Source organism: Apiospora hydei (assembly GCF_038363865.1).
Source record: "Apiospora hydei strain CBS 114990 chromosome Unknown utg000009l_segment0_segment0, whole genome shotgun sequence".
Taxonomy (NCBI): Eukaryota; Fungi; Ascomycota; class Sordariomycetes; order Amphisphaeriales; family Apiosporaceae; genus Apiospora; species Apiospora hydei.
The window spans coordinates 2,710,699-2,730,680 of NW_027117368.1; the positions used below are offsets into that span (position 1 = coordinate 2,710,699).

At 53.0% G+C, this 19,982-nt stretch overlaps 7 protein-coding genes across 7 annotated transcripts; 2 read left to right on the forward strand and 5 right to left on the reverse strand.

The window, feature by feature from the left end:
- Window positions 1-4,147: 4,147 nt before the first annotated feature.
- PG997_012623 (uncharacterized protein) lies at window positions 4,148-7,651 on the forward strand (the record flags this gene model as incomplete). Its single annotated transcript, XM_066816937.1, has 3 exons — window positions 4,148-5,020; window positions 5,095-6,542; window positions 6,595-7,651. The coding sequence occupies 3 exons, from the start codon at window positions 4,148-4,150 to the stop codon at window positions 7,649-7,651; spliced, it is 3,378 nt and encodes a 1,125-aa protein (XP_066662629.1).
- Window positions 7,652-10,060: 2,409 nt separating this feature from the next.
- Window positions 10,061-12,048, forward strand: PG997_012624 (uncharacterized protein; the record flags this gene model as incomplete). Its single annotated transcript, XM_066816938.1, has 6 exons — window positions 10,061-10,413; window positions 10,482-10,678; window positions 10,767-11,091; window positions 11,167-11,547; window positions 11,612-11,722; window positions 11,802-12,048. The coding sequence occupies 6 exons, from the start codon at window positions 10,061-10,063 to the stop codon at window positions 12,046-12,048; spliced, it is 1,614 nt and encodes a 537-aa protein (XP_066662630.1).
- A 221-nt stretch (window positions 12,049-12,269) lies between these two features.
- PG997_012625 (uncharacterized protein) lies at window positions 12,270-12,668 on the reverse strand (the record flags this gene model as incomplete). Its single annotated transcript, XM_066816939.1, has 1 exon — window positions 12,270-12,668. The coding sequence occupies one exon, from the start codon at window positions 12,666-12,668 to the stop codon at window positions 12,270-12,272; it is 399 nt and encodes a 132-aa protein (XP_066662631.1).
- Window positions 12,669-12,961: 293 nt separating this feature from the next.
- On the reverse strand, window positions 12,962-13,174 carry PG997_012626 (uncharacterized protein; the record flags this gene model as incomplete). The annotated part of the gene is made up of 1 exon (XM_066816940.1): window positions 12,962-13,174. The coding sequence occupies one exon, from the start codon at window positions 13,172-13,174 to the stop codon at window positions 12,962-12,964; it is 213 nt and encodes a 70-aa protein (XP_066662632.1).
- A 247-nt stretch (window positions 13,175-13,421) lies between these two features.
- PG997_012627 (uncharacterized protein) lies at window positions 13,422-14,847 on the reverse strand (the record flags this gene model as incomplete). The annotated part of the gene is made up of 3 exons (XM_066816941.1): window positions 13,422-14,217; window positions 14,277-14,392; window positions 14,455-14,847. The coding sequence occupies 3 exons, from the start codon at window positions 14,845-14,847 to the stop codon at window positions 13,422-13,424; spliced, it is 1,305 nt and encodes a 434-aa protein (XP_066662633.1).
- Window positions 14,848-15,886: 1,039 nt separating this feature from the next.
- Window positions 15,887-16,428, reverse strand: PG997_012628 (uncharacterized protein; the record flags this gene model as incomplete). The annotated part of the gene is made up of 2 exons (XM_066816942.1): window positions 15,887-16,044; window positions 16,185-16,428. 2 exons carry the CDS (start codon window positions 16,426-16,428, stop codon window positions 15,887-15,889), a joined length of 402 nt encoding a protein of 133 aa, XP_066662634.1.
- A 395-nt stretch (window positions 16,429-16,823) lies between these two features.
- Window positions 16,824-18,368, reverse strand: PG997_012629 (uncharacterized protein; the record flags this gene model as incomplete). Its single annotated transcript, XM_066816943.1, has 3 exons — window positions 16,824-17,014; window positions 17,256-18,091; window positions 18,145-18,368. The coding sequence occupies 3 exons, from the start codon at window positions 18,366-18,368 to the stop codon at window positions 16,824-16,826; spliced, it is 1,251 nt and encodes a 416-aa protein (XP_066662635.1).
- Between the last annotated feature and the right edge of the window lie 1,614 nt (window positions 18,369-19,982).

Sequence of the window (19,982 nt, forward strand, 5' to 3'; positions counted from 1 at the left end):
CGTACATAGCTTTTCGAATATCACGACGATGACGAGTCCGACCAGGCACGACCGACGTCTTCTTGTCGATCCCCAACCGCGTTTGTCAACATCAACAGAGAAGATGCAAGCGTAGCAAACAAGCTCTGAGGCCCGTCCGAGCTTGACTCTCGGGAAGAGTAATTGCCATCTCGAGAGTGTCTAGGCTGTCAGGTGTGTCAGGCTTCTTGTACTGTACTGTACGTCTAGTGGCCGCTGTGAGTGTTGGTTTTAAGCTTTCGATGTGGTCGAAGAGTCTTTGCCCCTCAGAGTCATGACAGACCTTTTTTTTGTTTCTCGACTTTATGATTAGGTTCTCGGCCGTGGCAATGATGGGCACATGGCTAAAGTGATGTGTCTCGTATCTCTGTTCATGTATCAGGGTTGACAGCGTTGGTCCGTGGGTGAAAACTGAATGTGCCTGGCTGTCATCTCGTCCCAAAGGAGACGGATATGGCCCTGCAGCTGAGCGGGAGGCGACATCTTTGGAATCCTTTCAGCTGCTGAGTCCCGAGAACCCGAGAATGGCCAACACGGAAATGCCAATTACACTGGGCGTGGAGGAGGATAAGGCCGTATCTTTTGGCCATCTGCGATGTGATGAAGCACTGTTGCCTCTGTTTGGAAGTCGTCCAGAGTTCAATAGCGTCGAGGCTCTCCTCGTCCGAAGCCAAGCCAGAACATCAACAAGGTGCAACTAGTTTAATGGCGTGTAATGTGTTGATGCATAGGCGACGAAGACGAGATCATGTGGACTCGGCCATGCGAAACATGGGACTTTGGAAGGTGTCGCATACAAAAGTAAAGTGCGAGTAGAGTAGGGTGGTTTGATTAGTTGCCTGATTGAAACGAGGTGCGGGAGTTGGAATGAGGGTAAGACAGGAAGCCCATCATCCTACGGCTATCGCGGGGCTCACTCTCACAGAGGTGAGGCCTTCTTTCTTTTCTTCTTCACTCGGCCGGGGGCTGTCCAGATCTTTTTTAAAAGTACCTACCCAACACAGCACAGCGACGCGGAACTGAGGTGGTTGAATGCTTGCTGGCTTGCTGGCTTGCTTGCTTGCTTGATGGATGGATGCCTTGGATGCGATGCTAGGCTCTAGCGACGCAAGCGTGGAAGCGTGGGATACCGAGTCGTGCGCAAGTCGATGTTTCCGGTCTGGAGCGAGCGGTACCTGCAGCATCGTCAATGCCATCCGTCAACTTCATTAGAGCATCCATGTCGGACGGAGATGTGTCTGGTGTGAGCAGGCCCACCCTCCCAGCTTTTACTTTGTCAGGTAGTCAGCGCGTAGGTATTTGATTTCATTTTCATTCTCATTTTCATTTTCATTCGTGACTTTACTTTTACGGGTAAGCAATTTGCAGCATATTCCGATGCTCTCTCGCTCACGGCCCCTTCTCCCGAACCCCTCCAGCTTAGGTAGATAGACAGCCAGCAGCCAGCTAGGTCGGGTCGTCACAATTGAATTGATCTTTATTACGGCCATCAAATCGTGAGATAAGGTGGGAAAACATCAATTTGACGCCCGGGCTGGCTGGCAGGGTGCGGCGGTACGGCGGTACATGCGGTTACAGGTACGGTTCTGCTTGCTAGTTCTGGGCGCAGGCAATGCAGCATCTCCCCTGCAGAAGCTGGTCGAACCGTTTTGGCTAATGGACTGATCAGTCAGGGCCATCAATTGTGCTTGACCAGCTTGGGTTCGGGTACAAAGTTACATTGGGACGGTCGAAGGTGCATTTGCCATAAACACCCAGAGTTGATAATTTCCCCAAACCCACCCTGTCCAGGATTGTCTCTTGTAGGTTGCAGTGGTCTAGGAACTTGATACTTGGCTTTGATAGAATGAATGGGGTGACCCAGCCGTCTCGCCGTGTGTTTTTCTTCTTCCTCGTCTCTTCTTCCACGGTAAAGTGCCTGGCGGTTATGTACTGTACTGCCCGTATGGACTGTGCTGTCTTGGACGACGCTGTTGCATGTACCTCTGTGCCTTTCTGCCTCTCCTCCTCTCTCCCTCCCTCTGTCGTAGCTCCAGTCGTTTTTTGTTTAGTTCCGGCCTGGCTGGTGGGTTCGACTTGCTGTATCGTAGATACAATAGATAGATAGATATCCTCAGCTCGTCCGCCGCCTGATATTCCCACACTATCTTGGCTCTCCTGCCTTCCCCATCCCACCTCCAATACCACCATCGCAACGCAACGCAACATCCTCGCGTTCGGTGCCTCTGGCTGGTCCGCCATCTTTCTTGTTTTTCACACAAGACGAGCAAGGCCCCGAGCATTGCATAGTCCAAAGGGAACCTCGCCGCGGAACAGAAGACACGGGGGATTAATCCAAACGGTACGTCCGGCTGCTATTGATCACCCCAGCGAAGCGAGCAACATCCCATCCTACACAGGCGAGCTGGACGGGTGTCGAGAAACTCCATGCCAAGGCGAGATCGCCCACCTCCATCCGAGCTCACTGTCCAATATCCCCCTTTCGATATACGGCCAGTTTCAGCAGCAGATTGTCTTCTGAAAGTCGCCTGATATATCCGAGCTGGTTGTCAGATGTGCACATTTAACCGCCTGCCTTTGTCCTACGCTCCTGCGACAAACTACGTATCTGCTTCCATTGTTGCATTGTTGGCTTGCTTTTGGGGCGTATTTTTCGCGGCCAGTACAGTATCTAACGGTGAAGGCGGGCGTAGAAAACCAAAGGAAACCCCGAACGGAGACAGCACAGCGCCCAGCCCACCCCAATTGCAGGCCAGTCCCGTACCAGTCCAAGTCCAGCGTCAGCGCCAGCGCCAGCACCAACGCCGGCACCAGCGCAGCAGCACCACCTTTGCACCTTGGGTACAGGAAGCTCGACCTGAGCGCCCCTTAATATTAATAAAACCGGCCACTGCCGGCAACACCCCAAAACATCAACACAACCTGCGCAACCCGAATTCTTGTAAGGAAGAGACGATATTTCGGGCGATCGGCAGCTTGGGTTTTTCTTTTCCTCTCGACTTGTCTCAATTGCAGTCCCGTCGGCGACTTGAGCAACTCCCACAGCGCCTGCCGCCTTCCTCGAGCGTTTGCACCCCGGCGCCTGTGAGCAACAGATCCTCTGTCCTCTGCAGACCCGAATTCCAAACGCGCTACTTTCGACGCCGGCCCAGCACGTCTCATTTCGGCCATTCCAGTTTCTCGACACGCGCGCAACGCCTTACCCACGGACACAAACCGAGACTTCTCGACAAATTGCCCATCTGGGATCCCACCTGGCCACAATTGAAATACACGGTACACGACGACGCCCCTCGAAAAATCACAATCTCGCACCGCTGTCGATTCCTGGCCAGCCCCCATCAATTCATCGCTACACGCTAGGCGTGATCTCCGTAGCTGGAATCCGACGCAGAGCGTTCCTCGTTGTCAAAGAGGAATAATTGGAGACTCCCCTTGGGCACCCAAACAACAAGCCGCGACCAGTAATTAGACCTTCGCCTCGCATCACCTCTGCATAATGATATGCTGAACCGGATCACTGGACCATCGCGAATAAGCAAAACCTCCCTTCATTGGCTCCAGACCGCACGTTCTTGCATTTCTCGACAACAACCGACCTTGGGCAAGGGAAGGGCGAGAAGAAACAACAACAACACCAGCCCAATTGACATTGGCCCAATCTAGGACTATTTCCAAACTACTCGTTATCATTCGCTTATTTTCATGCTTCTTCGTCACGGACGCCAGGCTGTTTGTTTTGAAACCTGACGCCAACTGCATTCATTTTCCCAGATCCGTCTTGGACCGGCCTGACTGGGCATTTGAGTTTTCATTTCAAGCTCTGGTTCAACGGTCTTTCGCCTAGCTAAAGTCTGACGAGGCCGACGCCGCGCAATTGTTTGATTTGACCAGCCAAATCTGCAAGTAAGCAGCAGTCGTCTCCAGCGACTCCTTGTTTCGTCTCCTTCTTATCTCCCCGACCGTTGGCTGTCGAAGCTATCCGCATTCGCATCAACAATCGAAGACAAGCGTGAGAAATACCGGTCCACAACAGAACAGCTTGTCCACAGGGCAACAATCCCTGTTCCTAGGACATCCCGGATTCCTGGGACCTAAGACATCCTTCTGCGCGCCCTTCGCGTGGAAGATGTCGTCTGCTGCACTGCAGGCCGCTCCACATCAACCGACGTCCTTGCCAGCATTGAACCCACATCCTTCCGGCCAGGAGGGCTACTATGCGAGAGAGAACCTTCCTTCTGCCTCACCTGCATCCTCGAAACGGCCTTCTCGAAGACCGAGCGCAAACAGCACCGTCACCGGCTACCCAGACCAGACACAGTCCTCGCCAATGAGTTCACGTACAGCAATGGCTTCGCCAGTCCCTGTGGCTGCAGTCGAATACCAGCATTCTCCCCCTTCTAACCGTCGACGACACGAACCGCCGACCGCACCCCCTCGAACCTCCTCAACGCAACACAGTTCTCGGAGAGCTGCACGTGCAGAAGAACGTGCCTCTTCGTCGTCAAGGGCGCCGAATGGCGACCCGGGCAGTAGCCGGCATAGCCAGAACGGGTACGATGACGCTAGAAGCCGCCGTGCACAGCAAGAAAGGGGCCGACAAGACTCGGCAACCATTTCGACAGCAATGCCGATTCGAACCAACCCCGCATCATCAACTCGTAGCTCATCGAAGCAGCCGTCCCGCGAGGCAAGCGAAGTATTGAATCAAATCGTCGTTTCCCAGCCAGAAGTGGATCTAGACAGAGAGCAAGAACGACAAGACGAAGCTCACGCCCTTGCGGTAGCCTCAGCGCAAGACGACTACGATGATGCGATTCCTCCGCCGATAGGCGCCTCTCGAGATGCACCGGAAGAAACCAGACGAGGCGGCCGGAGCCGACACGATCACTCCAAGAGGGAGAAGGCTACAAAGTTTGGCGACTATTACCTGGGAAGCACTATCGGAGAGGGAGAGTTTGGTAAAGTGAAACTGGGTTGGAAACAAGACGGTGGCGTACAGGTGCGTATATACATTCACCCTGCTTCGTCAGACTCGATCAGCCGTGCTAACATACATATCCCACCCTCCCACAGGTTGCCATCAAACTCATTCGCCGAGACAGCGTTGGAAGCAATCCGTCGAGGCTCAACAAGATTTATCGCGAGGTATCAATTCTTCGAGGCGTCTCCCACCCCAACATTGTCAGGCTGCACGAAATGTCGGAGACTGAGCGCCACATTGGCATTGTTCTGGAGTATGCCTCTGGCGGTGAGCTTTTCGACTACATCTTGAACCATCGCTATTTAAAGGACAACGCGGCACGGCGACTATTCGCACAGCTGGTGTCGGGTGTGGGTTATCTGCATAAGAAGGGCATCGTCCATCGAGATTTGAAGCTCGAAAACTTGCTATTGGATCGCAACAGGAACATTATTATTACTGATTTCGGATTCGCCAACACCTTCGATGCGAACGACGAGTTAACGGAACAGGAAGAGCTGGGACTTGGCGATCGCGATTATGTCAAGAGCACCGGGCTGGACAAGACGAAGCCAAACGGGCTGCGAAGAGGCGATCTAATGCAGACCAGCTGTGGCAGTCCTTGTTATGCCGCACCGGAGCTTGTAGTCAGCGATTCGTTGTACACGGGACGAAAGGTCGATGTGTGGAGCTGTGGTGTTATTCTTTACGCCATGCTCGCGGGTTACCTGCCCTTCGACGACGATCCAGCCAACCCTGAAGGCGACAACATCAACTTGCTCTACAAGTATATTGTCAACACCCCTCTGACCTTCCCCGAGTACGTCACTCCGCATGCCCGAGACCTCTTGCGCCGCATATTGGTACCCAGCCCTCGGAAAAGAGCAGATCTGTTCGAAGTGGCCAGACACAGCTGGTTGGCGGAATACGCCCACGTGGTTGAGCTCATCACCAGCACAACCACCACCACAAGCGAGATTCAAAACACCACTGTACCTGACGAAGAGGAAGCGGGAGGCATCGCTCGAAGCGCCTCGGTTCGCGAGCCTACCAAACCCAAGGCTCCGTCAACCGCTGTTGGTGATCTTGCCCGGAAACAAGGCCCTGTTGACCCTGAGGAAGCACAAGCATACACCAAGACGCACAAGGACAACAAGCGCCGCACTGTTCAGGTCGAATACGTCGCCCCCACTACACAGACACAGCGTGGAGGCGAGAGCGCAAGCCAGGCTTCTCCCCGCGGGAAGGGCAGCAAGGCTCGTTCCTCTAGCCAAGGTCCGGTCGAGGTGCACAATTCTCCCCAAGACAAGCCCCTACCCAGAGACCCGCCAGTCGCAAAGGATGCGTGCAGCGGATCGCCAACCCAACACAAGACCAGGCCACCAAGCGCCCACAGGAACCAAAACGCGCCGGTGTCTCGACCTCACCGAGAGTCGACACGATCTGCTTCCGACGCTGCTTACGCGACAGCAGGCACACCTGGACATGCTCCCCGACCAGCTACTCGTGGCTCCATGCACTCGACGGGCTCACGACATGGCCTCGGCTCCTCACGAGCCTCGTACGGTCAGCCCATCCCCCCCTACGGTTGCCGGCACGAATGCCCACGGAAGGATGTCGCAGCCCAAGGGCGGATCCAAAAACTACGCTATCGCCAACCCGACACCCCAAGAAACCCCCGATATGGAATTCGGCAGACCCAGTGTTTCCGCCCCTGACAAGTTCGCGCGTGCTACGGGCTACGAAAACGAAACCGGCCCGCAGCGGCAACATACACCGCAGTCGGCCACCTTCGCCCCTGAAGCCAAGGCCCACAGGAGATCAAACACCATTGGGGACATTGGAGGCAAGCTGTTTGGACGCAGCGGTTCCCTGTTTGGCGGCCGTAAGAGGCGCTCCGAGCAGCAACAATCGGTTGAGAAGTCCAATAGGAAATACCCTCCTGTCAGCATGGGCAACATGGGGCCAGTCGAGAGTGGTCGGCCTTCCATGGACTCTCGCGCCTCGCGTCGTTCCTTCTCGCAGGCAATGGGTCTTGGCAAGAAGCGTAGTGGCAGCTTAACCGGATCCCAGGTCTCACTCGAGAAGCCTCCCAACCCGAGACGCTTCTCTTTGATGAAGGCTATGGGTCTTTCCAGAGATGCCCATACGCCATCACCTGACCCATCGCAGCAAAACCAAATTGTGCAGGATACTCATGGGGACGAATATGGCCGTTATACCGATCCTCGGATGAGCCCCAGTCAACAGCAGTACGCTGCTGATGGGTCGTATGACGAATCCCGCCAACGCGACGTGGCAACTCAGCATCCCGAGAGCCCCAGCTATCACCATCGCCAAGCCTCCTCTTCGCGCCCGAATGCTGTTCCATCTCATATGCAGCAGGGGTCTGTCCTCAACTCTGGTTCCGAGTCATCCGTCGACCGCCCGCAGCGGCGGACACCAAACTCCGCGCCCTACCAGGGCGGATATGACTCCGAAAGCACTGATCAGCGGCCTTCGGCGAGCCGGGGTGGCCGTGGTGTGCTTCAGAAGAACAAGAGATTCGTTGACGCCTACGACGGCGAAGAATATGGAAAGCCACACGATCACGCAGGCAGTAGCGGTGCCGCCAAGAGAGTGATGGATTTCTTCAGGAGACGAGGCAAGGCCCGTGGTGGAGAAGTTTGATTATCGTGGAGGATGAACCGGCACTGAAGCACTTTGTCGATCTCGGTTTTTCGCGACACATCTCTTTTGTTATCGAATCTGCTGTTGTTGCATCGTTGCTGCGAATGAAATACCCCTGGAATTCGACGAGGTTGATGACTGGCTTTCCATCGATACATCTATATCCTACACATATTGCATTGTAATATGAATTGTTTCCGGCAGCGTCTCTCGCCTCGACCATCTACGTCCAACAGCCTAATACCCGCTGGTTTTTGTTCTTATACCAGTAGCCCTCCATATCCTACGCCACTATCGGACATCGGCCATAATCCGGCGGCTGCGACGAGTACCCGAGACACGGCCGCATTACTTTCATGTCGATTAACGACCAGATGACATGGGAACCTCTCTGACAACACTGGTTTTTCTCTTCTTCTTTTTCTTGTCTCGGTCTGTTTGGGGAAAGGGCGTTCGTTGGTTTCTTAGAAGACTCGAATTCGAGTCACGCCTGGGCCAGGAAGGGGCGGTGGAATTCGTTCTTGGGGGAGTATAAGAGGGAAACTGGAAATGTGTGTGTTGTAAACCTGGGATGTTTACCCACAATGGGCACTATTGGAGGCACACGGCGATAGAGCGAAGCTCGCGTGCTGAGCTGCTGTCTCGTCGTTTCTCACCAAGACACCAGATTTAATTTGTTAGCATCTAAATCATATCAAACCTCTTTCAACCTGAATCGTTCCTTTGCCGGTTCCTCTAAGCAATGCAATGAATGACCCGTGCTCCTATCCCTGACGGCGTACTTGGCCATATCAACGTTACTACACATTGTTGTATGTAAGTTCCTGCTACCGGTCTTTTGGCTTTTTCCTCAACTGGAAGTCCCCCCGAGGACCGATATTTCGTCGCAGCGTCGTACTTGGTAGTTCTAGAAACGGAACATGGAAACAGAGGGAGCATTTCTACTATGCCACTGTTTCTTTGTAATGTTGGTATGTTGCCGTATGTTACCCGGGTGGAACTCCGATCGCTCCAGGTATCTGGCCATGTGATACCTGCGTCATGGGTTTCTATAAATAGTATCGTAGTATAGCCCAAGACATTGGACATGTGTAGATTAATGGCTAAAGTATTTGTCTAATCCTAAGTATGGAAGGGGATGGTGTATAGTTCATATATATGTGCGTGTGTATGTATGCATATGTGGATCGCTGGTCGGATACCAGCTCTAGGGGTGGTTGATGATAGATAGCATGTCACTTCATCATCTTATAGAACAAGCAGATATACGGGAAGGCTGGCCCCTTTGACAGAAAGAGACGGTGATGGTACGTCCAACGCCGGATTCGAACCCGCCCCGACCTTTCACCACGCTCTCATGTTCAGCAGAAAAGGGAGCCGGGGCCGAGTATGGCAAAGTGACAGATCGATCTAGGCTCATGCAAAGCGGTGATGTTTGGTTAACCAGTCAACGGATGGCCATGCAGGCTGACGGCTAAGTCAGCAGCGCGCGGTTAATATATTCCACCATACCCTGCACTGCTGCACCCGCCCTCGAGCCCATGCACGTCAGAGCCGGACATGGCCTGCCTACTTCTTGTCTCATTTGCCTAAGATGGCAGTCCAGCTCCCTTTTGGGCACGATGGCCTTCCTTCGGGCTTATGATCATCCCACGTCATGCTACTGGCGCCTTCGCTTGTCGAGGACGTAATTCTCCGAGCGCTGGAGGATCCCGCCGAGTGTAACCCGGTTGGTTCGCCATAGACGACTTGAAGGTACGACCCATCCTGGGCTACGCGAAGCCATCGTCGCAACGTGGTGTGTCTGTGGTTTTTAAGGAGGTCGGTCTCTGTCGCCATGATCACGTAGAGAGCTCGGCAGTGTGACAAAAAGAGGAGGAGGAGAGGAGCTGAGTAGCTAGGGACTTGGTTATTGCTGGAAAACCACGAAAACTCGAGTGGGAAGTGGTGCTGACCCAATATTGGCCTGGCCGGCCTCATTGGCCCGTTTGCGATGCTACCCTTTTGGCTGCACGATCGAATCCTCCGCATGTCCCAATCCATTTGCGTGCACAAAAAGATGCACGAATATTGCGACCTCCCCATTGCAGTTGCGAGTGCGACTCATGCACCTCATCTGTCAGCAATTGGAAATCCAAACCAGAACCAAGTCATGCCCGAATCCCAGTCCTTGCCTGCTGCCGTCATTACCGCGCCAAGGCCTCTGTCAACAAACTCTCCGAACTGACGGGAACGACCAACGAGCCTCCTACTGCCTGGCCAGCCTACAAATAGCCGCGACATGATCGTCACAACTCTGCCCTTGGTGGGAGACTTCAGCTCCAATCAGGGCATCCTTCCAGCTCCTGATCGACCAGCCAACCTGTTACGGCGACTGTTGCCAGCCAATACTGTAGAACAAAGAAAACCATGGCCCGAACCCAGATCCTTGCAGCCGCTTTGGCCGCCGCCGCCCTGGCCATCGACATACCCGCCGTCCCCACCTGGCCCGACTCGGGTCGCTGCACGGACAAGTCGCTGACGATCCCCAGCTGGCTCATCTCCGACTACGAGGTGGTCGCTGGCACCACCACCTTCAAGGTCAACAACCGTGCCTCGGAGAAGACGCCCTACTCCGCCGACGTCGAGTGCACGCCCGAGGGTGTCTGCCAAGGCAGCGGCATCGCGGCAGACGCCCTCCGCGAGACCATCTCCACCGGTCCCGACGGCAACCCTGTCATCGGTCTGAGCGAGACATGGGTGTGCGGCGACAACAGCGACAAGTAAGGACGGCCCATTCCGTCCAGTCCATGCGCATTGTGGAGCCTATGATTGCTGACCATCGTACCAGAGTCTTCTTCCAGGCCAGTGGCAACACTACCATTACTCAGTGTGCCGGAGACGACTGCGTCTCCCCTATCCCATATCTTGTTCCTGGCTCACTGAAGCTGCCTATACCGCTCACGCCCGCGCAACCAACGCCGCCTCCCGGGTACAAGGCGCCTACATGTGCCAGTGTTGGCCCGGACCAGTGGACTGTCACCGGAGGTAAGTACGGACCGATTTGGCAAGCTACGGGAAAATCTACAACAAGGCCAACTCCAGATTTCTGACCGCTGACATGGAACTCTTATAGTTTCCTACAAAAACTACGCAAAGGGGCAATGCAAACAGTGGTACCTCGAAGACCGTGTTTGCTTGGACAGTAGTACTGGAAATTTCACCTCCAAGGGGCAATACCTCAGCCTCAATGTCACCAACAACGCTATCGAGTACGAGGTAGCATGTTCCCACACACCCAAATACAATGATTTCGACATACCTAGCCCGCTACGATGCACGGGTGGGGAATTCAACGACATCACCCTGGATGTATCGTGGTCTGGCACTGCCCCTGACTTCACTCTGAAAATCGAGGAGCTGTGGTACTGCCTTGAAAACCCTTCGACCAACGTTGAACCGTGAGTTGCCCTGCTGTGCCAAAACGAACCACTTGATGTGAGAGAATGCTTATACTAAACAAAATACTTGAACAGTACCGTGATCGTAGCTTCGGGGAGCGAGCCCATCGCCCTGACCTGCGAGTCGCACACGGGCATCACAGGTGCCGCCGACGACATCATCACCACCTGCACGGACCCGGTGGACTCGCACGCTGTGGCCGGGACCCAAACGGCCAAGGAGATGCTGCCAGCCTTCTCGCTGGACACGGCCTACCCCGTACAGGGCGGCTGCACCTTTGACAGCGTCGTGAGCCCGACGTTCTACATGCGTGGCATGTTCTTCGAGACCACGCCGTTCGAGGACCCGTCCACCGCGGAGCTCTCCCGCTTCACCTGCGGTCTCACGGGCCCCGGGTTCGCTGACTACTTCTTCTACGAAAAGGCGCCCATTTCGGGGGCGGGCGTTGGTGCAGTGTAAGTTGGAATCAAACAGACACGTGAACGGGATCTTTACTGATTTTGACTTGTGGATATCTAGGTATGACTGTGGCTCTCAGCAGTTGGGCTGCACGTACAGCTTCCATGCGCCCGACAGGATACTCACCCTGGACAAAGTGTGGGAGTGCAGCGACAAGAACGCCGCTCAGCCGTAAGTCTTTCCCCCTACCTTAACCACTTTTGGCCATGCATTTCAAACGGGATGACTATATACTTACCAATGTGGACAGGCTATACTTTAACGGGCAGGGTGAGTACGACTGGAACAAGGACCCCTACTCCCAGTGCTCGTCTCCCAACAACAACATTTACTGTTATTGGTACGACAACCTCGCGACTTTGCAGCCAGGTATCCCGTACAACATCCCCAAGGTCACGGTGAGCTTGGTCAACGGGGAAGGCGCCGCAGCTGGCGAGCGCCATCCGCGAGAATGGGACCTGGTCCTTGTTGAACAACTAAGTCGTCCCAAGGAATGAGTAGGGGATACAAAGAGAGAGATATTCGGATACACGCTGCTTGTCGTAGTTTAATCAGCTTGATTTGGGAAGGGTGTTGTAATGCCATAATTCTAAACATATTTCCTTATGCATTGTGGACCTGATACCCCTGACTATCCCCCTCTTTGTGCTCGCACCAACAGGGTTACTTACACGGTTTCAATATTGCAACACTATCCCTTCTTGAACCACCCCACGACTTAAGCGCGTTCGTAAGCCTGTCCATCACGGATCGGATTTGGCTGCTCACGATCCTCTGGTCTTAACAGCAATCGGATGTCCTCTTCGTCATATTCCACGTCACCACTTGGCTCACGGGCCAGTATGCGTGCTCTCACCCGGTGGGCCGCGCGGCGATGTATGTCACCGGGCCCCACGCCTCGGACGACCGCCTGGTAATGGGGGACATGATTAGGCGCTGTGACCGGCGGCGATGGCGTTGCAGGGAGGTGAGCAGCGCCGCGGGGGCCGGGCAGGCCGCGGTGCTGTTGACACTGTACGCGAGGCGAGGGGCCCGAGTCCTGCATGTCCCAGCGGAGTCTCGTCAGCCCGCCGCTGGCCTCTGCACCACCAAGGGGTGGCGGTGGCAGTACCACCATCTGGCCGCTGAGGACCCGGCCAAAGCGGGTGCTCGGGTCAGCCTACTTCAGGGGGCAGCGCGCGCAGCGAGTAAGCAGCACCGCTCCGGGACCACGTGGTACCGGTCGAGTTGTCGAGCCCGGCATGGACGAACATGGCGGCGGCCGCGGTCCAGTCCAGCCTTGGTCCCTCGAGTGCTCTTGTGACTGCCCATCGGGGAGGGGAGTACTTTTTTCAAGTCAGACGCGGTCGGTGGGCCACGAGTCGCTGGTCGGGGCCTCGGCACCGGCACCCATGACCATGACGATGATGATCATGGAGAACTGGACTGCTGCGTCTTGAGGGCGTTGTGGACGACCATGCTGCCGGTCTCGGGCAGGCCGGGTGCGATGTGCGTATCCGCGGCCAAGGATGTGTTGATGGAGCAGGGATAGACATGGAGGTCTCGACGGCCGCCGCGATTATTATGCGAGATCTTGATGACCATGACGTCACTGGGATGGTTATAGGCGTTTGGGGGCGGCATGTTGTACACTGGGTGGTTATTGTGTTTTTGGTGTATCGTCTTCCGAGTGTGACGATTGCGTTCGGCCAAGTTCCGCGCTCGCTGGGGCTGCCGTCAAATTCTGGCAAGAGCGGAAACTGTGAATCATGCAAGGATGTGATCAAAATGTAATAGCTCAAGTTTGTGTCTATTGTCACATTTGTTAATGGCTATTTGAATACATGCAAACTGCCCGTTTCATCCAGTCACTTGTTGTCCCGCTTCAGTACTACAACTGTGCACGCATCCAGTGTGCGGCCAAGTCGGCCATGCTGTCTAGTTGCAGGTGCTGGGCCAGACGCCGGGCCTTGTCTATTACAAACACGTCCAAATAAGCGCTATAATCCATCAGAAATTCGAATAGAGACGCATTTTCTCTCTCAACTGCAATCCAAAGGCATGTTTCCAGTACCCTCCCGTCAATGGGGCCTCGATCGAGCAAGTGCTTGAGTATTTGAAGACGACCAAATACAGCAGCCGTTTCAAGCGTTTTGGCATCCATTGTGAAACCGTTTTGTAGTAGATGATGTAAAATGTGTTCGTGGCCTTGCCTTACTGCGCTGGTCGCAAACGTGCTTTTTGTGAAAGCTTCATCGTCGCCCGTATAGAGAGATACGGAGACGATCTGAGTAACAATTTCCTCGACTAGGGTCGCCGCGCCCTGGCTGACTGCCAGTTGTAGGCGACGCTGAAGGCCAGAGGTAGGCTTCAGGGGCGGTGGAGGCCGCCGCATGGGGTCGAGATTATGGGAGTGGTTTTCCACAATGCCCCATATATGCTGCAGTATCCGATCGTCTGTGGTCAAGCGAAGGCAGTCGAAAACCTTGTCATAGTTCTCAGGCCATCCCATCACCAAGCCCAATTCTAGAGCCTCCAATTGGTTTCCGTCGGCCGCACAAAGGGTGATCGTGGCTAGAGCATCATTCGTTCTGCCCGCGTAGGCTTCGATTTCCTCGAGGAAGAGATGAAGCACTTGCATGCTACCCTTCCGAGCTGCTACGCTCAGGGGATAGCCAAGAATAGGGCTATACAGATGCCCATCATCAGCCGTTATTCTCACAACTGAGGATCCGGTAATACTTACGACACCTTGCACCGGCAGTCGGGGAACAGGAGCCATGCACTGTGCGGCAGCACTTCTTTGGCCATCGCCACATCGTCGTAAAAGGCAGCTGCAGACAAGAGCGCCTGGTCAAAGAACTGCTGCTCGGTTTGGGTAGCGCCACCAGCACCGAACCATGGTATATCCCCTGCCAGTTTACCACCTCGCTGTCCTCGTCGGGGAAGATATGCTCGACGCTGCAGAGATCCCGGACGCAAGTGGCCAAGTCCGCAGGCTTGTTGCGTGTGCCGGATTGCACAACACGCTCAGCGACTCTGCGTATGATGTCCAGCGCGGGCCCACGCGGCTTTGTCTTGTGCAACACACGGTCCACAATGTATTGGTATCGATACGGGTGTTCTCTCGTGAAGCATTCTATGACGAGGTCCAGTTCAAACAAGACATACATGACTTCCTTGTCCCATGATTTGCAGACGAGCCGCAGGCGACGAGCACGCGATCTTTTATCTCTCACGCGGACAGACTCTGTCACGACTTGTTTAGCAATTTCGTTTGCGAAGCGTGGAATGAGGGTATGTGCCGACGAAGACATGATGGGATATGTGTTGGTGGGATATGTGTGTATGTGTGTCAAGCAATGCAGAGTTCGTACAACCTGTAAGATAGATAGATCATTGATGTAGGTGCCTAAGTAAGTGCAAAATCACTTACCTAGGTATGTACACGTAGGTAGGTGCACAAAGCACCTGCATAGGGAAATCATAAGGGAAAGGGCGGCTGCTGTGCTGGTGTGGTAATCAAGATATTTAGAAGGTCCATCTCCCTTCCCAACCCACCTGCATTCGATTTGCAGCCCCTCCGTGATTGCACTAGTTATGTACTGTTTTGATTTTTCATCTTCCTGCGAGGCGACATGTGCATCATAAATACCCAAGATAGTTAGAACTAGAAAGAGCCTATGACGAATGTGACCGGGAAACTCTTGAGTCAGGCGGTGCCCAGGCAAACCCCGATTGACATCACATCCTTCAACTACAACAAGTAGCAGAGGAGAATTCACTGGAAAGTACCACGAGGCTCTGGGGGGTGGCGAGAGGGGATGGCGCATTCCCTCAGCGTTGGGCAGCGAGAGCGGCAAGCTCGAGCCGGACGGGTCCTGGGAAGCTGTTCGGGTTGAACAAAGTAGGTGCTCTGTTGAGTGAGCCGAGCTACGAGTCTTGGGCTTTCCCTGCGTTCTTTTCTAGTCTCCGCCCTGGTTCGCGTTTGGGTTGGTAAGAGCGTACGCAGTCGAAGAAGTATTGTTGTTGGTGATGGCTGGGTAGGTGGTAACAGTAGTGCTGAAGATAATGAGAATGATTGAATAAGTACCCAATGCACATAACCTTACAAGTATCCCCTTGATGGCGACAGCGCTGCCCTCACCATGCCATGCCGTCCTGTATATTAAGGGGATGACGGAAAGATGATGACCTAAGATGCTGCCTACTACAGACCCTACCCTGTGGCTTCCATTCTTTTCGGTTCTAATCGGCCACCCACATGGCAGTACTGAAAGACTGAAAAGGAGTCAATATAGCCCAAAGTTTATGACCCCCGAAATCGAAGCCATCGTAAACCCGCATCCCATATCTCTAATTCACCCTGGCCTGATTCAAGTTGGATATGACACGGTTGCCGTCCTGGTAGCGATTGTTGCCGACCTTGGCACGACACAGGTTCTTGCCTCGCTCCTGGATGCTGTTGGTGCAACCGAGGTTGGACTGGGCAACGCAGCTGAGGGTGCCGCCGCCTGTAGAGGGAAGAGGAGAAAGAAATCCACATTAGCCCACCGAACATCGTGAAGTCGTCGTATCACTGGTCGGTCCCCTTTCAGGCGGGCAAAGATGGATCGACATATCGTCGAGGAGAGGACACGCAAGACAGACTCACAGGTGTTCCCGCCGGGGACGCAGCGGCCCTGCTGACCGCTGGCGGCCTTGCAGGTGTCCTCGTTCAGCGAGGTGTTGGCCATGCAGCACTGGCCCGACGGCGTGGGCCGGTTTCCGTTCGCCCCTCCGTTGGCGCGGTCCACCAGGACGGGGTCGTCGTTACGGACGCGTTCGGCGCTGTCGGCGATGAGAGCAGAGCTCAGGCCGGCGAGGCCAAGGACGAGAGGTGCGAGAGAAAGCTGCATGTTTCGCTAGAGGAAGGCGAGTTTCGGGCTTGGCGGTTCTGATATGCAAGAGGGAGGATGCAGGTATCTCTTGTAGGACTTCACTTCGGGTATTTTCTGATAGCTAAATGAGAAAATCGATGATTTGTTTGTAGGGTCATAAAGACCGGGTCGGTAGACTTTATCTACGGAGAGCGAGGCGGTAGGCATCGCAATGAAGGAGCATCGACCGATCCAACAACAGAAATAATCCTCTGACAATCGATGCAAAGTGTTGTCCAACCCAACAAAAGAAAAGTTAGTAAGTATTGATGATGTGTCACCGCCTGAAACCAGGGCACAGACAGCCTCGTTACCGGACGAGGGCCTAGAACACACCGCGGCAACGTCTCCCGGCTTTGATACTTGACAGGCGCCTAGGCTCGTAGATCCGACGAAATCACACCATTGCGGTAATGGTCGAGGTCAGGGCCTGGACTCACAGCCTCCTTTGGACCGCGGATGAATTGTGCAAGCAGATTGGTTTTGAGAAAATCCGAAGTCGAGATAAGCTTTTTGGTCGATGCTTCGCTGAAAGGGGGTCCGGAGTCTGGGCCCTGGCTGAGGGCTACGCGTGGTAGTAAGTTCAAACGAAACAAGAGACCCAGGGTCTAGATCTCTGTTGCTTTCTGAGGTCCCTGGTGTGGGAGAAAGTCCATAGATTCCAGATCGCTGTTGACTACTGTGTGCATCGTCATCATCATCTGGACTTTCGAAACTGTCTGATCGTTGAAACCCGGCCGTATGTATTCGAGATGCGCATCCCGCCTCCGGGTGAAGCTGAATTAAGTTGAGAAAATAAGACTAACAGCGATCAAATGCATTCCGATAATGAGGGCTATCTCTTCGGTCCCGCCCCCACAAAGGCCCCTTTCCCTCCACCTGAGGTTTGGAGACACCAGGATAGTGTTTCGCACGCCAGTTGTTTGACCACTGACGCCGGGCCTCAGGAGATAGTGGATCTTCCCCCCAAAACGTGTCCGAGTCCCGACCGAACAGCTTGTCGTAAGCGGGGAATATCCATTCGGCATCTTGGGCACGCCCTCTAGTAGCTAGGATCTCTTCTGCCCTGGTGCACAAAAAGTAGTAGTAATTGGATAGGCTACGCTTTGCGCCTTGTATTGCGTAGAATCTCCAAGGGTGAAGTGGATCTGAAAGGACCTCACCCAAGAAGTCCAAAAAGGGGTGAGGGTCTGGATGAAACGGATGGACCATCTTGATGCCAGCTAGATCAAATTGCATACGAACAGAGAAATCTCGCGTCAAGAACATATGCCGCTCAAGACTGGCAAGGCACCGGTCGAAGCTTCTAGGGTCTAAGCAGACCAAGTCGGGGTTCTTCATGATGCTCGAGATGCTGGTTTTGGCCTGAATGTGTGGAACCACACTCAATGTGTCGTGGAGCATATACTCGTATGAGTTGGAAAAATAATCCATTGCGTCGTCTTGGGCACCATCTGGGTGCCACCACACGAGCGAGTGGAACATTTTTGCGTAGAGGTTGCCTTTCCACTCCTTAATGATAAATATAGCTCGTTTGTCGGTTACGTCTTTGGGAGGTCTGGTGTTTGTGCGTATCCACGACTCGAGCTTTTGTAGGCGGATAGCGCCAATGAGAATATCACTTATGAGCTGAAGGAGCGTTCTGTGGTTGGGGTAAGCAGCTGCCCTTCAGAGCAGGAGAGTTGCAAACCATACCGGTTCTCTGGATGATTGCCCTTGATCTGTTGATTGATAGCCTCTGTTTCAAACCACTGGACGACTCTGTTGCCTGCTTCGTCGCGCGCAATGGTAGCCTTAGCATCATCAACAGAGAGAGCTTCAACTGTAGGCCTGTAAACACTTGATGGCCTTGGGGATGACTTGGACGTCATGAGGCTCCAGGCAAAGACCATCCAGAACATCGAGAGCGTGCTTCCCATCGCTTTTCCATGCTTCAACCTCGACGTGCTTCAATTCGAGTGCAGCATCGAGGCTAGCACGGTCGGATGACAACAGAGCGGGGCGTGCCTGATCACCCTGTTCTTGGACAGGCACTGTTGGCTCGTCGTACGGCTCATCGGAATACCGTCCGCGCCAGTGTCCGCAACACCCAAAGTGACATCGGCAGAAGGGTTGTCCTCGAGAGGCCAAAAGACGAACGATTCAAAGCGAGCGGAGGAGGTGTTCGGGTTGGGAGGAGGGAAATCCGACCCTATCCCTGCGCCCCCAAGAAAAGCAATCAACCGTGCAACCCGGCTCTCTGGGACAACAACACGGCCACAAACCGTTAGCCGAGCCACAAGTGGCGCGCAACGTCGGATGATCATGTGATTCCTGTGAGGCAGCGACGACGATTGGCCAGTTGGAACCCTTCCTCGTTTTACTCAGTCGGCTCTTTACAAACTCATCAATCTCGCTCAACGAGATTACGTCTAGTTGGCAACGGGTGGCTTTGACATGCTCCGTCTACGCATAAGCGACCTTGAAGACCCAGCAGAACTCATCGCTATCCAGAAGAGCTTCCTCCACCCTGATACTGAGTACGGCATCGCTTCCCTCGCCAGAGACAACCCACGGAAGCGAGCCTCCTCCTTCGACAGTCAGCAAGCTGACTTGGTCGCCCTGCAATATCGGCACAGGGGCCGGCACCTTCACTACGCCCTCTAGAACAGGCGGCCTCTCTAAGAACAGAATATGTCCTCCTAGGCATGAGGTTAAACTGTATTTATTTTAAGTTAAATTTCTTAGTGTATATTGTGTTATAGATTAGTAAAGTTTATCGGTGTAGCCGGCTTTTTTACGCTTTTTTTCCGTTTAAGTTTATACTTTAAAGTATAGTTTTAATTTATTTATTTATTATTATAGCTTACTTTTTAACCTCTTTTTTACTTTTTTAAACCTTTTAATTAATTATTTAGGTTAATTATTTAAGTAGTAGTTTTTATTAAAGTTAGTTTATATTATTTTATTATTATTATTCTTAATAAAGTTTTTATATTTAATTTTTTAATAAAACGTTAATTAATAACGTCGTTTATTTTATTAAGTATAAATTAATATTTAATTAAATATAACGTGGTTTATTACTACGCGACGTATATTACTTAGCGACGTATTTAAATTTAATTTTAATATAATTAAACTTTAACGCGTAATACCTTTATAATTATAATGCTTAATTTAATTTAAGAAGACCGGATCGGTTTAATTATTTAAACGACACGAAAGCCCTTAAATTTATTAAGTAAAAGAGATGCTATAAAAGTATACGACGTTCTTAGAACCACTTTACGTTATCGAATTTACGGCCGAACCCTACGACGCGATATTCGATATTTATAATATAAATTAAATACGAATAAAAAAAAGGTGCTTCGTAAATATATAATTAATTTAAATACCCGCGGGATATTTTTTAAAATCGCTAGTGTAAAAATATAGCTAATTTTTTTACCGCGTCGCGCGGCGGCGAACGCGTCGGTAAGCACTGGGTTAGGCGATTTATTAACCGTAACCTAGACTTTAAGATTAGAATAAATCGTTAATACGATTAT